At 40.5% G+C, this 17,032-nt stretch overlaps 2 protein-coding genes across 2 annotated transcripts in view; both read right to left on the bottom strand.

The window, feature by feature from the left end:
• The window catches only part of gcn1 (GCN1 activator of EIF2AK4), a 35,894-nt gene extending 31,284 nt beyond the window's left edge, over positions 1 to 4,610 (bottom strand). The window contains exons 1-6 of the mRNA XM_017414647.3: positions 4,548 to 4,610; positions 2,537 to 2,639; positions 2,382 to 2,445; positions 2,131 to 2,262; positions 1,659 to 1,767; positions 1,337 to 1,435 (exon numbers count right to left, since the gene is read on the bottom strand). Of these exons, the coding sequence (XP_017270136.1) occupies positions 1,337 to 1,435; positions 1,659 to 1,767; positions 2,131 to 2,262; positions 2,382 to 2,445; positions 2,537 to 2,639; positions 4,548 to 4,568 (528 nt within the window). The 5' untranslated portion in view covers positions 4,569 to 4,610. The remainder of the gene's footprint in view (positions 1 to 1,336; positions 1,436 to 1,658; positions 1,768 to 2,130; positions 2,263 to 2,381; positions 2,446 to 2,536; positions 2,640 to 4,547) is intronic.
• Positions 4,611 to 6,887: 2,277 nt separating this feature from the next.
• On the bottom strand, positions 6,888 to 15,358 carry vamp5 (vesicle-associated membrane protein 5). The gene is made up of 3 exons (XM_017414551.3): positions 15,106 to 15,358; positions 12,440 to 12,583; positions 6,888 to 7,624 (listed from the first exon to the last, which is right to left on the bottom strand). Exons 1-3 carry the CDS (start codon positions 15,106 to 15,108, stop codon positions 7,472 to 7,474), a joined length of 300 nt encoding a protein of 99 aa, XP_017270040.1. The 5' UTR covers positions 15,109 to 15,358; the 3' UTR covers positions 6,888 to 7,471.
• Between the last annotated feature and the right edge of the window lie 1,674 nt (positions 15,359 to 17,032).

Below are 17,032 nucleotides of genomic sequence, written 5' to 3'. Positions count from 1 at the left end.
TATATATATATATATATATATATATATATATATATATATATATATATATATATATATATATATATAATATCCCCCTGTATAGATAAATGTTCAATACCCTCCACCCCCTGTAAAAATATATTGGTTTATTTATGTTCATCGATTTCAATATAAAAATGATTAATCAAAATCAGTTTAATGTGAATATCTGTGCTCTTTATTCAGAAAATCCACATTGCATCTACATTTCAGGATGTGGTTATGACAGACACAGATTAAATGTTAAATGAATATTTCTATATTTAACACTACAGTAATAGTGTTACTCATGTTAGTAGCTCTAAACACTCAAATGAATGCATGTTGGTTTGGTGCTTACCATAAAAATTTGAGGAGTAAACATTTTTAGTAATCACGTTAAAAGTTTAAAATGTTGTCTTTGGTGTCTGTTTGTTTTCCAAATATATTAGTGTGTGTAAATGACAGGCATTAACTTAAAACACTTTGTAGAACGGTGCTACATGAAGTTCAGTCCGTTTCCTTGTATTAGTTAAAGGGCAGGTCTGCCACATCAAATATGGCGGACGCGCTGACGTATCGCTGCCACGGGCCAGACCACTCAACGTATTTATGTCTATGGTCTGGATCCCTTTTATCTGCATATGTTTGGTAGTCTGAACACAAACCGTCTAGAGCCGAGCTGTAGGGGCATCTACTGAACTGAGGTGAGCGCACACAAGCAGCAGAGGCATTACATGGATGTCTCAGGGTAAAAATTTTTTTTTTTTTTTTGAAAGTCTGCTTAAGCTGTCAGTTAATTAAAGATATAGATACACTTTGTTTTTTTTGGCTAATAGCTTTAGTTAATGATTTATCAAAATTTCTCTTATTGATCAGAGTGGATTACCAGGACAGTGTGGGGAGTGTCTTTTTAGTTTGTTTCTTATGTTTGTTTTATAATGTGATTAAACCCTCTGTGATAACTGTAAACTATAGTGTGCTCTCAATCACAGAACAGGAGTGTTAACAGTATTATGCTGCATTATACTCTTATTTCAGGGTGTAAAATAGCTCACAGTTGTAATTGTTTCCCGATTCAAATCCTCAGTCTTTGCCCTGACAAGGTTAGTGTTAAAATATAGGTCAGATGTCTGAATGTATTGTAAATTTTACAGAAATATCAGACCTGCTCACTGACAGCCCACTGTGTGTGGATCAGATACAGATAGATACAGATAGATAGAGAGCGAGAGCGAGATAGAGAGAGAGAGAGAGAGAGAGAGAGTGTGTGTGTGTGTGTGTGTGTGTGTGTGTGTAAGGTGTAAACAGAACCAAAATGTGAACAAAGCCAACTCACCTCCTTCCAGAGGTGACTCAGACTCTTCAGGATTGACTTCTTTGCCATGGTCTTGGCTCCGCCCACAACCTCGGCAACAAGAAGGCTCTGAACCTCCACCTGAAGGAAAGGACAGCAGATCACTCAGTGATGCAGACTTTCAAAATAAAATATTAAATTAATAATAACAATATAACTCCCCAGACCAAATCCATCAGTCATATTAGCCATTTCAGCTTGAACTCTAACTCCAACATTAAATCCTTTACAAGGATTTACAGATTTCAGAATTACAATGTTTTATTATAGTTTTGAAAGAGCCACAAAACGCATGTTCACTGACCATTTTCTTCCATATGGGTCCTTCTCTTTTCTCTGGGGCAGAAAACACTTTGTGGACTAAAAGGCAGGTCCAAGACAAGCTGATGAAGGCAGCAGAGCCTGTGCTTTTACTGTGAATAAAAGAAAAATTAGAAAAACAAACACATTAACCTGCAACCAACTCAAATTTGTTGTCATTTTTGTCAATTTCAACTTGATAAGTTGCTAACATTTCCCTAAATTTTAACTGTTTTTGTTTGGGTTGGTTTTTATTCTAAAAACTCTTCCAAATTACCCCAGGATTCAGTCATTATTACAGACACTACAGGGTTTTTGCTCCACCCTGTCTCTCAAACATGTAGTAAAATCTTTAAATCCTGTCAGTTTTAGGACTGACAGGATTCACTTAGGACTGATACACTTCTCTGTAAATGCAGGGATGAATGAAGCCGCTCTGCTGTAAGGTAAAAGCAGCATTACGTCCTGAGGCGTACCTGGGCTCCCCGGTTTTGCTAATGACTCCACTGTTCAGGAGGCAGTGAAGGAGACTGCTCACCAGGATGTCAGGCTGACTCTCAGCCAGCTGACCGATAACAGAGAGCAGCTCTCTGCGAGATGCAGCATCCCTGAAAAAAAAAAAAAACAAACAACACAAAACACCATGTAAAACCAACAGACACAAACACTGGCAATAAAGAGCCAGAATAGGCATATTTCTTTGTGTTTAGTGTCCTCGTAAACCTACCAATATCTGTGTGGAGTGAGACAGAAGAGCTTACACAGACCTTTGACAGCAGGGTCTGGTAATTCTGCAAGCAAACATTTTAAAATCCGTTATCACTGACCAAAGCACCGTCAAAACAATACGGAGCAGAGGATAATAAAAATAAGATTCCTCACCTTTACCCTTCAAACACTGTTTCAACTCTCCGTATATTTCCTTGCGCTCCTTAATGCTAGCTGAAGTCACCTTTACAGCAAATCTCTTCAGCGTGTCTGAAACCTGAAAAAAAAAAGAGGCCATTAAAATCGAAACAGTTTGGGTGACAGGATGTCTAGGAGTAAATCAATTGAGACCGATGGCATGAGACAAGCCTAGGAGCTCAGCCAAAACATTTGGACATCTCTGAGCTGCAGGGATATTTGAACGTCTTCAAACACACAGAGGGGCAGAACCGTCTTCTATAAGCTCCACTGACACGTTTAACAAGAACTTATTGATAAGATAGCACTATAGTTAAATACATTTTATAAGATACTTTTTTCATATTTACAGTGGAACACAGAGGAGGCTCGGTTCTGTTCTGGGGCCATTTTGCTGCATCTGACACAGGCTGTCCTGAATGTGTTCAGGGTCCAATCAAATCTCAAGACTATCAAGGCATCCTGGAGGGAAAAGTGCTGCTCAGACTCAGAAAGCTCAGTGTCAGTCGCAGGTCATGGGTCCTCCAACGGGATGAGCCAAATCACACAGCTGAAAACACCCAAGAATGGCTAAAAACCAAACATTTAAGCCCTGATCTAAATCCTGTAGAACATCTGTGGAAGGAGCTGAAACATCTGGAGAAGGATCCCTCAAACCTGAGACAGCTGGAGCTGTTTGCTCATGAGGAGTGGGACAAAATACCTGAGGACAGATGCAAAAGACTCAGAGGGATAGAAATTACTTGGTTGCAGTGTATGCCTCAAAAGGTTTGCAAAAACCTGTTTTGTCAAGGTCAGTTTTATTAAATGATTTTTTTTAGATTTAGGTTGAACCACAATCCAACAGCACTGTCTGAGTTTTATTAGTTTTTTAAGTATAATTTTCCTTATTATTTTGGTCAGTTTTAAGTTATTTCAGTGACATTTGTGAGCTTCTTTTCCTTTCTTTCAAAAAAGGACAAATGATGAAATTAAAAAGGGTAATACGTTTTAAGTTACATATGCGTGCGTGCATATGTATTCACCCTCTTTGCCTTGAAGATTGTCGTACACAAGTGACACCCGTCCAACTCGAAGAAGCCGGAGCAGTTTGGCAATGAAGAATTGGCAAAAACCCCAGTGGCTAAACGCTCGCGAAGACGCACCTGAGACATCTACAGTCATCAAGGTGACACCTGTCCTGTAACTTCTGTGGTTAATTTAGGACAATGCCGGATCTCCCTCTCCACCACATTCAGTAAAGTGGCTTCAGACCCATCTCTCTGTCTCTCAGCATCAAATACTACATGCATATGTTTATATTAAATAAACACAAGGAATGTGTTCTGAGAAGACACTGTATCCTTTCTTTACTTGTTTGTTTAAAGGGTTAAACGAATAAACAAAATAGAGATTAGGTTGCCATTTAGAGATGCTAAGATTTCTTTTTGGATTGTTAAATATAACGGCAGGGAACAACAGAAGTGATCATGTATTGTTAATGACTAATACGCTGTACCTTTAAACAATGTTTTGAGCAGCAGTAGTGTCTACCTCACTTGTTTTAGATAACAAGTGGCGCTAAATTAATTTAGCAGTCTGTCTGCTTCTGGAGGGCGTGACTTCAATTCCTCTTTGCTTTAAATTCTGAAATGTTCAGACACAGAGTAAGTTGACGACAGAAAAAATAAAAACCCGGACGAGTTAGTTTACAAAAGGACAAAGAGACGTTTCAGCTAGGCCACTGCTGCGTCCAGAAACAGTCCAGAAATGTCGCCAGCATGAGGAGGTTATCGTCAGCAGCTCGGGCTCCTCTGCTGCAGCCACGTTAGCATTCCGGCTAACAGGTTAGCTGCTGCTCGCTCTGCCGCGCGAGCTCGACAAAAAACACAACAGGCCGACATGTTCACAAGAGATCGGCATAATTTATGACCTATTGGGTTTCTAAGCGCCTCAATGTTCGTTCTCAAAGCGATTAGGTCATGATCTAATTTTCAAGCACACAAACCTGCGTGTCCGCTGCCATCATGCCGGGTTTGTTGCAGGAAAGACTAGTTGATATCACTTCCGGGTCAAAACAGCTACGTCATCACAACCCTCCACAGTAAGAGTTCCGTTTTGTCGATTTGAAAAACATATTTATGAAACATTATAGCTGCGATCAAGAACTGAAACCTTACCCTGCCCGAGGGACAGTCTTAACATTTACTAAGAGAAAAAATATATATGTATTTTTTGCAAATATTCCCTAATTTTGAATTTTATGCCTGCAACAGGTTTAAAAAAAGCTGTGACAGGGGCAACAAAAGACTGGGAAAGTTAAGGAATGCATAAAAAAACACCTGTTTGGAGCATTCAACAGGTGAACAGGTTCATTGGAAACAGGTAAATGTCATGATTGGGTATAAAGGCTCCCTTTATTGGAGCCTTTCGGATGGGGCAAGGTTCACCACTTTGTGAACAACTGTGTGAGCAAATAGTCCATCAGTTTAAGAATAACATTTCTTAATGTGCAATTGCAAGGAATTTGGGATTTCACCATCTATGGTACATAATATCATCAAAAGATTCTGAGAAACTGGTCAAACCCCTGCAAGTAATCGGCAAGGCAAAAAAACAATATGGAATGCCCGTGACCTTTGACCCCTATGCAGCACTGCATTAAAAACCAATATCATTCTGTAATGGATATTACCAAATGGGCTCAGGAACACTTCAGAAAAACATTGTCAGTGAATACAGTTCATAACTACATCTATAAGTTCAAGTTAAAACTCCACCATGCAAAGTGAAAGCCATATATCAACAACACCCAGAAATGCTGCTGGCTTCTCTGGGCCCAAGCTCATCTGAGATGGACTGACGCAAACTGGAAAGGTGTCCTGTGGTCTGAGTTCAAATTGTTTTTAGAAATCATGGACGTTGTGTCCTCCAGGCCAAAAAGGAAAAGAACTGTCCAGATTGTTATCAGTGCAGAGTTCAAAAGCCAGCATCTCTGATGGTATGGGGGTATATTAGTGCCCATGGCATGGGTAACTTAAACATATGTGAAGGCACCATTAATGCTGGAAGGTACAGTTGAAACCAGAAGTTTGCATATACTTTATAAAAAGACACAAAATCGGAATAAACCTTTCCCGTTTTAGGTCAATTAGGATTTTGCACATGCCTTTTCAGCTATGCCCATAAATTTTCGATAGGATTGAGATCATGGCTTTCGATGCTCTAAAACATTGACTTTGTTATCCTTAAGCTACTTTGTAACCAGTTTGGCAGCATGCGTAAGGTCATTGTCCATCTGACGACCCATTTGCGCCAAGCTTTAACTTCCTGCCTGATATCTTGAGATGTTGCTTTAGTATTTCCACATAATGTTCTTTCCTCATTATGCCACCTATTTTGTGAAGGGCACCAGTCCCTCCTGCATCAAAACAACCCCACAACATAATGCTGCCACCCTCATGTTTCACAGTAGGGATGGTGTTCTCAGGCTCGCAAGCTTCCCCCTTTTTCCTCCAAACGTAACAATGGTCATTATGGCCAAACACTTCAATTTTAGTTTCATCAGACCACAGGACATGTCAACAACAATTAATGTCTTTGTCCCTGTGTGTATTTGCAAACATTAATCTGGCTTTTTTTCTTTTGAAGTAATGGCTTCTTCCTGACAGAGTGGCCTTTTAGCTCATGTCGATACAGTACTCATTTCACTATGGATAATGACACACTCTTACCAGCTTCAGCCAGCATCTTCACTAAGGGTCTCATTTATAAAAAAATATATAATTTTGGGAGCCAGAGTAGTGACGTTACAAATAAAAGGAAGCATTGTGAGCAGCATCACAATGTTACCACTGTTAATTCAGTGAGTGGAACAGAGAGGACCATGACCGAGGTGAAGAACAAATGACAGAGCAGCAGATTCTAATTTTAACACTCTAAACATGAGATTACGAAAACTAAACAACGGGGCATTGGAGATATTTTGTCCTCTTTCGAAAACAATTTAGCTGCAGTAAACTCATTGACCAGCAGGGGCCACCGTTTATCTAGATTAGGGGTGTCTAACCCTGGTCCTCAAGGGCCACTATCCTGCATGTTTTACTTGTTTCTCTGCTCCAACACACCTGATTTGAATCAATGGGTGATTAACAGGCTTCTGCAGAACATGAAGAGGTAATTTAACCACTGAATCAGGTCTGCTGGAGCAGGGAAACAAGGAAAACAAGGGTTGTCTACCTCTGATCTAGATGCTTGAATTAATCTCTTCCTGTATTTTATGCTGATAAAATATGTTTTAAAAAATTATATTAAAGAAAAGTTGATATCCAAATAAGTCACTCAAAGATGAAACACTACAAACAAGCTTTAATCTGCAAAATACTTATATTACAAAAGTTGTTTTTCTTCCCATTTTAAAGTTTTGAAAAAATGCGACAAATGTTTTAGCTGATCTTTTGTTATATCGTTAAATTCATCCTGAAATCAATTCAACAGGTGAAGTCCAATGATGTCCGCTTCACAATATTGTAATTCATGGTTCTGCTACCAAAGGACCCATTTACACAGTTTTAATAAACTTTCATGAGATTAAACAGTGAGGGCTGGTGAAAACTTTTAAACACTTTCAAGCCCTGTGTGCACAGTTTCCTCCTTTAAATGTGCACGATGACAAGGACTACAAGAAGAAGGAAAAACAAAAAGAAGGGAGTAGCCGAACAATAAATGGTACCATAACACCTGTAGATTTAAACCAATGAAAACCAGGAATCATACTCCTATAAATACCTCATACCAGATAAACATTGATGTCTGAGCGGTGCAGACAAGTGTTGGAACCCCCCTCAGTGATAGTTCTTCTTCTCCTGGACCTTTATTTGTTTCATGTCCTTCGGTATCTTTTCCCTTTCGATTGTCACAGAGCTTCTGTTCTCATGAGGAGGAGTTTGTTGATACCACAATGATAATTGCCACGACGATGATTCCCACTACCACCCCGACACCGATCAACACCATTTTCATCTTCTTGTTCATGCCTTGTTGCTGCTGCTTCACTTTCACTGTGGTCTTCTCGAAAACCTTACCCTGGGAGAAAGAAAGAAAGAAAGAAAAGGAAAAAAAAAAAAAAAAAAAAAAAAAAAAAAAAAAAAAAAAAAAAAAATCAGTCGATGTCAAATTATTTTCTGTCATTCAAGCCCTTTAAATGCCTCATATTAACATCATGGACAACCCTTCTTTTCATGTGTTCTTTTTTCAGTTCATGAGCAGGATTCTTGTTTTCAGACTCTCGTACTTAAACCTTTCTCTTAAAATGCTCCTCACTTAAAAGTCTGTGCTCGGACCTATACAGTATATCCTCCGTTTGACTAACATTGTCTGCATTCAGATGAGCCGTGGTCCAGTTTGTGCACTTCCTCTTGAGCTCAAACCTGTTCTTTGAGCTCACAAAACCTCTCTGGGATTAACATGCTATACTTTCGGATCACAGAGGAAAAATGCTTTTAAAACGTCCCCGTCCTGTTGAGAATGATGCGATGTTGATAAAACATTCACTGTTATTTATTTAAATGCTTTTTTTTTTTTTTTTTTTTTTTTAGAGCTGATCAATAACGGTCTGCATTATTTTTGTAATATACATATAGCACAAAAGAAAAACAGAACCATTCTTTTTCCATGGTGGAATGATGGTACAACATACAACTTCAATCATTTTTAAAAACAAGAACTGGCTGCAGAAGTTTAATTTAATGTGGATTTTCTCTGATCTGTAAAGGATTAAAACTAAACAAAGACTCAAACATATACATACACTGACCCAAAGCTTTTAATTAGTGGTGCTGAAGGTTTCTAAATGTCTTAACTTGACAAAACCAAGGCCTATTAATGTCTCATTAGTGACCACGATTGACCTCAGCTGGTAGGTTCTTTTTGGCTGCATGAAAAAGATGTTTGATGTTTGAAGGAGTCGAAGTGAGGCTTTCACATCTGAGAACATTGTACAAACTTTTAAGCATGGTGTTGGCAGCATTATGCTCTGGTACTGGTGCAGTGCACAAAGTAGATGGTGTAATCAGGAAGGAATACAGCCTCCAAATTCTTCAACTTTGCCTCAAATCAGCAGCTAGACGGTTGAAACTCTGACACAACTGAGTGTTCCCACAAGACAGTGATCCCAAACACATCAGACCTGGATCCTGATTGGATAAATCAGGCTAACATTGAACTTCTGGAATAGCCGTAGAAGATTTGTGGACTCTGATTAAAAGTCAGATCTGTGCCAGAAAACCTGCAATTTAAATTAACCATCAGTTCTTCTAAGAAAAGTGCCAAATATCAGCCAGAAGCTCTTTGATGGAAACAAAAAGTCTGTGGTTGGGGTGCAGCTCACCATGAGACATTTAACCAAATATTAGTGGAGGTGTATGGATATATTTGACCCTATATGTATAATTTTGACCCTGTGTTGATTAGCAAAAAATTCCACAATTGAATAAAACTTGTGCACCCATTTTAAAAACGATTAAAGTTATATGTTGTATGCTCATTCCACCCTGGAAAAGAAGAGTTCAAATAAATCCTTAAATTCAACATGACATTCATGCCCACGATGACTACATGTAAACATGTGACAGCATCTGTACTTTGAGCCATTTTTGTTAATTTTCCACTCACTCACACACTTGAATTTAAAAGAAATAATTGCATCATTGAAGAAACAACGTCATATTTGAGATTACTGGTTTACATTACCCATGCTGGCTGTTGCTTTGCTGAGTTCACTAACAAATAATCATCTCAAGGGAAATCTGAAGTAAAACAAACACACCCACAGGAAGCGCTCAGAAACTCTGCTCTTGATTAAAGATTTAAGTATTTTAAACTGAACTGTCAGACAGACTTCACATGTAAGGAATCCTATGAACAAAGTATATCTGGTGAAGAAGAGACTTTAAATTTCCTGTGGAAGCCTGACTCAGGCTGACCCAAGTCTGAAAGATGAACTTTGCAAACGGCACGCTTCTCAGCAGGTTTCCTACGTCAATATTCAGTAAGCTGGTAGTAACGCAGGAGCACATGACTATCTGGGTCAACGTGGGACACAGCATTCCCACAATTCCCTGCTGATCCATGGACACGGTTTCAGAGAAACAAATAAAACCAGATGGGCTGAGATTCATATTCAAGAGGCACACACTTTCACTTTTATTTAACAAACAAAAGTTCAGCATTCAAAGCAGGTCTCTTGTCTAAAACACCACTGGGCATAAAAAAACTGAAATTCTTCATGTTTCCTCCCCAAAACTTGTTCAAAAAACAAATCATTTGTATTCATATACGGCATGCATCACTTTAAGAGGGTCTCCTAACTTTCATCAGCTACTTAGTGCCAAAGATGATCATTTAAACTTTTCTTTAAGCTACTGGAAAAGAGAAGCATGGAAAACAAAAACCAAATCAGTGTAGTGATGATACAGAGATGACAGAAACTGTGATGATCTGCTAACCTAACCACTTTATTAGGTTAGCTTTATTCACATTTAGTTACAATTTTTAACATTTAGGTTAAGAAAAACTTACCTGAAGCTAAAGTCATTGGGTCAAACAAAACAATAAATAGAGTCAGATGTAAATATGGAAGTATAATCAGAAAGCAGCTGCAGCACCAGTGTTGTTGTTTTTTTTTTTTTTTAATAATCTACAGTCGGTACACCACAAAGATAAAGTAAAAACAGTTTCATTAAATGGTATAAATATATCAGAAATAGAAAAACCTGGAATATATTTACAGAAGTATTCAGACCCTTAACTCCACCTTAAACTGACTGTAATTACAGCCTTGAGTATTTCGGGGAGCAACAATTTGTCACGGGGTTTTCTGCCATTTTTTATTTTTATTTTTGAAAACCTTCTCAGTCTCATTTTGTTTAAATGGGACCATTTTCAGATCCCTCAGAGAGGTTTAATACGGTTCAAGTCTGGGCTCTGTCTGGAAGTATCTAGGACATTCAGAGTTGTCTCTAAGTCCCTCCTGTGTTGTCTTCTCTGTGTCCTTTGGGTCATTGTCATGTTAGAAGGTGAACCTTTGGTCCAGTCTGAGGTCCTGAGCTCTGTGGAGACAGGTTTTCATTAAAGATATCTCTGTATTTCACTCCATTCAGCTCTCCATCAGCCCTGACTAGTCTCCCAGTCCCTGCTGCTGAAAAACATGCCCTCAGCATGATGCTGCCTCCACCATGCTTCACTGTGGGGATGGTAGTGGGCAGGTGATGAGCGGTGCCTGGTTTCCTCCAGACACAATGTTTAGAACTGAAGCCAAACAGTTCAGTCTTGGTTTCATCAGAGCGGAGAATCTTGTTCCTCACAGTCAGAGTCCGTCAAGCTGCTTCCAAGTATTTACATCTGATGAGATGCTTCTGTCTCGGCCCAGATCAGTGGAGACCTTCAGTTCTGGTTCTGGTTCTCCTTTTGGACATTAGTCACGTCTCCACGCAGGGTGTCTGAAGCTCAGTCAGAGGAACAATCAGGTTCTTGGTCACCTCTCTCACTTCTCCCTTGATCGCTCAGTGTAGCCGGACCACCAGCGTTCAGAGTCCTGTTTGGACCAAACTTCTATTTGAAAATTACTGAGCTCACTGAGCTCTGGGGAACCTTCATGTTTCTGTTCAGCATTCCTCAGATCTGTGCTTTACAACAATCCTGCCTCTGAGCTCTGCAGACAGTTGCTTTGACCTCATGGTTTGGTTTTTGCTCTGGTTGTCAGCAAGGATTCTTCTAGAAGGGGGGGGGGGGCTTTTGATATCCGGTCCAATCAGTTTCATTTACCTAAAATCATGGTGTAGAAACACCTCAGCAGTGATCCAGAGAAACGGGAGGCATCTGAGCTAAATTTCAAGTGTTGATGCAAATAGCCTGAAGTAAATGGGATATTTCCATTTTTTATTTGCTAATAAGTTTATAAAACTGTATAAAGTTCTGTTTTCACTTCATCATCGTGTGGTACTGAGTCTAGATTATTGAGGGAAAGAAGAATTTAAACAACTGTATCATCAGGTTGAAACATGACAATAATGCAGAAGGTACAGAGAGGTCTGAACACTTTCTGAAGCCTCAGTATTTATTTATCCAGTAAGGCCACTTGTCTGTTTTTTTAGAGCATCTGAATTTGATCTCTCCACTGGATTTGCTGACAGTTGTTGATATGTTTCAGTCAAACAGTAATGGACACACAATTCGTCCATTCACTTTACTTTGAAAGAGCTTCTCTATCGCCACAGATTCTTCGAGTGACAGACCAGCGATGACTTCTGTTTACCAAACCATGTGGTAAGTCAGCCATTTCAGCGTTATCACTTCTAAGAACACCTGAGAGCTCGAAGCTTTATCTAAAGATGTGCTCTTCTAGTTTGTGGGATCCCAACTCGTGCTGCGTAAAACTGAAATTTCCTAATTTAAGGCTTGCTATTGGCTTCTCTGGAAGCTGAAGGGAACAGTGTCATGTAACACAGACAAGCATGGCATTGTGGGAACGATGTGACCTGCGTGTCGACCCCCGGACATACATCGGCCTTGTGGCATGTCCTGAGCTCACTCTGTCATACCCAGGGAGACCAGCCTGCTTCATTCATCTTTGGAAACAATAGGAAATACCTTTCTAAACATAGCACTATTTAACACAATCGGGATGTAAATTGTACATTTGTTTTCCTCTCCAGCTCCACCTAAGGTGTATTTTTAGATATCAACATGACATCTTTTGGTTTAAATCCCATGGGGAACATGCTCCTGTAATTCACTGTGAAATAAAAACACCCCTCAGACTCTTTGACGAACGACCCAACATAACCTGGGAAGGGGGGTATAACGAGCTTTTCCCACTCAAACAGCACCTCAGACTGTTACCTTTTCCATCAGCTCTTCAGCCCGATCCTCCAAATCGCTCAGTTTGGCAGTTCTCTCATTGGCTTTGTCCATGTTGTCCAGCATGATCTCCTTCACCTCCTCCGCGTCCTCCTGTGCCCGCTGCAGGCGGCTCTTCCCGTTCTCCTGTAAACAGACCAGCACACAAGACATGGTCGTGTGAATGCACTGGTGTTACCCTGCGGACATGTCCTGCCTCGCTTTGTCGCAACTCTCGCAGCGACGTAGAAAGGGTTAATGTTCAGGCGCAAGCTGTGATGATTATCGTGTTTTGGGATAAACAGGTGTTTGCGCCCACCCCTGCTTACAGAAGTCGTCTCTGCAGGTACATGGAAAACATGACGACGTCACAGATGCCCATTTAACTAAAGCTTCGACTAATAAGGAACAGCATAGATCTTAGAAGTTAGTTACAGTGGGTTGGAAAGGTTTTCACCTCCCTTGGCTTTCTTTCTTTTTGTTTCCTTCCTACCTGGAATTTAACAGAACTTTTTATTTGATTATAAGTAATATTTCTATTAAAAAAATACTTCAGATTAATGAAGTTAAAGGAGAAAATAGTACAAAATAATATAATGAAAAAGATATAAAACCAAGAAATTAAGTGACCACATGTGTTCACATCCATCAGCCCCTTCAGGTCTGTCTCCATGAGTTTGGTCCATCTAAGCTGGACGTTTTGTCTTCATGACCAAACTGCTGCAGCTCGTGTCCAACAATTGTTAAACCAAACCAGAAATCCTCAGCTGGACTGAGATCTGGGCTTTACCTGGACCATTCCAGGACATATTTGTCCTTAAACCAGTGAATTGTTGCTTCAGCAGAGTGTTTAGGCTCACTGTCCTGCTGGAAGGCGGACTACCATCCCAGACTATTACCTGGAAGGCTTAAACAGGTTTCCCTTAAGTATGTCTCTACATTTTTCTCCATCCATCTTGCCTTCAACTCTGACCAGTTTCCCAGTCTCTGCTGATGAAAAACAGCCCCGCAGCATGATGCTACCACCACCATGCTTCACTGTGAGGATGGTGTTGTCAGCATGGTGACATGTGGTAGACATGCTTCGAACTAAAAGGTTTGGTCTCATCTTCTTTAACTAAAAGTGTGTCTTCTGAAAGTAAAGGTTTCGGCGTCAAAGCAGAGGGAGTGAATACATATGCATGCAAAACATCTGTTTATATATATATATATATATATATATATACTGTTAATATATTTTAGAATTTTAAAGATTTTTCCCACATTATTACTTATAATCAAACTGAAAATCCAATCAAGGTCCAGGTTGTAAGGCAACAAAATAAAAGACATTACCAGGCTGTGTGCCTCAAGCTTGCACTTTCATTTCTAAAACTACATTTTAAAACTGGAAGTTCCCACACACGACCGCAGGCAGTTTCCAATTAAACAGAACGTAAACGGAAGCAAGTCAGGAGACACGTGTTTAAGAAACCCAGAAACAGGTCTTTCAAGATCACCAGGAAGAGTGCATTTAATCAGCACAGTAATCCCACACAACAGGGGCGCCGGGGCAGGATATCTGACCTCAGAGTAATACGTTTCCTGACAGCTTTCTCCTTCAGCGTTTGCCCTCTGAGCCGGGACAGGAAGCCAGCACCTCACAAGGTGACAGGAACTACAAACATACTCAGCATCCTGAGTCAGTTCATTATGGTTCATTCTGAGAATAGCACGCCCTTCAAGAACACATCCTCAAATGCTTTTGTGTGTGTGATTTTGCCTTAAAAAAAGAAGACTGTTGCGCGAGGGGTGATAAGTGATTAGCGGCTGCTCTGAATGCCTCCTTATCTCATCCTGGGCACACCAAAAAGCAGCCAAACAATATTGTGTTGAAAGCCCAACCAGGAACTGCTGCCCATTCCAGTTTCCCTGCTCGTTTCCTTCCTCCCCTCATTCCCTCCCTCCCTCTCATCCTCCTGCCTACATGATGGTACCTGGTATTCCTAAATCCTTCAATATTATGTTCTAGCTCACAGGTTCCCCAAACCCTTTCTACTTCAGTCCCACAAAATAAAAGTCAGTCCCAAATCTGCTATTAAAACCACTAATTATAAGCCATTTACCAAGGAGCCATGTCCACCATTTTTATATATTTATTATCTTTATTTTTACTTCTTTGAAACAGCTGAGCCTAAATATGCTGTTGGTAATCGTTTTTAAAGTTAATTAGCTTTTCATATATGTCTTTATAAGACATGCTCTGCATGACCCAATGCAGAGGGGACAGTCAGATATGTCAACTAAACATTAACTCAAATGATTTGATATGTTGGACCTGCTTTCGACTTGACTTGTGTTGTAATTGGCACTATATAAACAGAAGTTGAGCATCAATTTTTAATAGTTTACAAATGCACATAAAACACCAACTATTCGTCAGGACCTGCAGTTTCTGTTTTTGTTTACATCTACCCAACTTCCTGTAAGTTTCACATCATGGCTCTTTATGCAAATGACATGTTAACCTGATTTAATCTCATTCAGCTCTCACAGAGGTTTTTTTTTAAAGTAGGCAACACTTTATTATAATAAAAAGCATTCCGCTCAGAAGCAACTTTTCCTCCATTCCCGCGTGTTTCCAGCTCTTTAAGCCGCCAACGTGTCCCCAGGAGACGGACTTGTCTTACCATGTCTGTCGCGTCTCCGGCTCGTCCTGTCGTTTCGAGTCCAACTCTCGTCACTCAGCGTGTCCCGAGCATTTAAAGGTCGACTAACTTAAAGAAAACAGGAAGCGCAGATTAGTCGCTCCCCCCGGGGTTCAAACCAGCTGCACGAAAAGCGAAAGAGTCCGCCCCGCAGCGCCGAACCGAACCGAGCCGAGCCGAACCAACCGTCACTTTCACCTCAGGTGGCAGCTGCCCGCGAGCGGCGGGGCGTCCTTATCAGGAGGCGTTCAGGGAACTCACGGAAAGTTGCCTTTTAAGGAGAGTACAGTGCCTCCACTTCTCATTACTCAAGTTCTGACTTTATATACTACGATGAAAAACGGGGGGTTATTTTTCTTGTTTAATGACAAAAGAATGGTATAATTTAAAGATGGTTATTTGTATTTCAACTTTGTCCAGTTAGAAATGGCATTTTCTGTGAAAATACAAAGCTGAATGACTGCAGAATTTTGCTAAAGAAGCGGAAATCAAGTTGCTAAAGCTAAAAGAAGCAGGAGCACTAGCTGAAAGCCAAAGTTTGCAAAACACGCACTCGCTAAAAGTAGCTAAACTCTGGCTAAAACTAGTAAAACACAAGCTAAAAACCAAAACTAGCAAAAGAAGCTAAAATTAGCAAAATATAATGACAAGCTAAAAAGCAGCAACAGGTTAGCTGAAAGTAGCAAAGGGGTTTGCTAAAAGTTATTTTCTTTCAGCTGCTAACTCTGTCTTCTGCGTCCTCTGTCCTCACTCCAACTACGTCCATGTCCTCTCTAACTGCATCCATATATCTCCTCTTTGTCTATTTCCCTGGCAGCTGCATCTCTAACATCCTTCTACCAATATACTCACTGTCCCTTCTCTGCATGTCCAAACCATCTCAGTCTGGCCTCTAACTTTATCTCCCAGCCGTTCAACTTGTGCTGTACCTCTGATGACCTCATTCCTAATCCTATCCATCCTTGTCCCTCCCAAGGAGAACCTCAACATCTTCAGCTCTGCCACTTCCAGTTCTGTCTCCTGTCTTCTTGTCCGTCCCACTGTCTCCAAACAACATAGCTGCTCTCACCACTGTCTTGTAAACCTTTCCTTTGACCTTTGCTGCCACCCGTTTGTCACAAATCACTCCTGAGGCTTTTCTCCGTCCACTCCATCCTGCCTGGACTCTCTTCTTCACCTCTTTACCACACTCCCTGTTTTCCTGGACAGTCGACCCGAAGTACTTGAGGTCCTGCACCTTTGTGACCTCTGCTCCTTGTAGCCTCACTGTTCCACCCGCCTCCCTCTCATTCACACACGTCCTCTGTCTTGCTATGGCTGACTTTCATCCCTCATCTTTCAAGTTCATACCTCCACCTCTCCAGGTTCTCCTCCAACTGTTCCCTGTTCTCACCGTAGATCGTGATGTCATCTGCAAACATTGTAGTCCATTTGGATTCCTGCCTGACCTCATCTGTTAGTCTGTCCATCACCAGAGCAAACAGGAAGGGGCTCAGGGCCGATCCTTGATGCACTCCCACCTCTTGGAGCTATCTGACCCTCCTCCAGCGCACCTCACCACTGTCCTGCTGTTCTCATACATGTCCTGTACCAGTCTAACACTCTTCTCTGCCACTCCAGATGTCCTCATACAGCACCACAGCTCCTCCCTCGACACCTAGTCATATACTTTTTCTAAATCCTTAAAAACACAATGATGCTTCTTCTGACCCTCTCTGTATTTCTTTAAAAGTAATATAGCAAAAAATCAAAAAGGACAGCTAAAAGCTCATGTAAAAAAAGAGCAAAAAGCTAACATTAACAAAAATGCTACCTAAAAGGAGCAAAAAGTTAGCTAAAAGTAGCAAAAGGCTAACTAAAGGTAGCTAAATGTTCACTAAAAATAGCAAAATGAGTAGCTAAAGAGTAT

Source organism: Kryptolebias marmoratus, linkage group LG1 (assembly GCF_001649575.2).
Source record: "Kryptolebias marmoratus isolate JLee-2015 linkage group LG1, ASM164957v2, whole genome shotgun sequence".
NCBI classification, from domain to species: domain Eukaryota; kingdom Metazoa; phylum Chordata; class Actinopteri; order Cyprinodontiformes; family Rivulidae; genus Kryptolebias; species Kryptolebias marmoratus.
The sequence above is the reverse complement of the archived record's forward strand: the minus strand, read 5'-3'. Positions and strand labels throughout refer to the sequence as shown.

Excerpts from the sequence above, each read along its gene's own strand:
- vamp5 (XM_017414551.3), bottom strand. Across the intron at positions 7,625-12,439 it reads CTGAAGAGCTGATGGAAAAG|GGTAAGGTTTTCGAGAAGAC; the intron begins GTAACAGTCTGA and ends TCTTTCTCCCAG.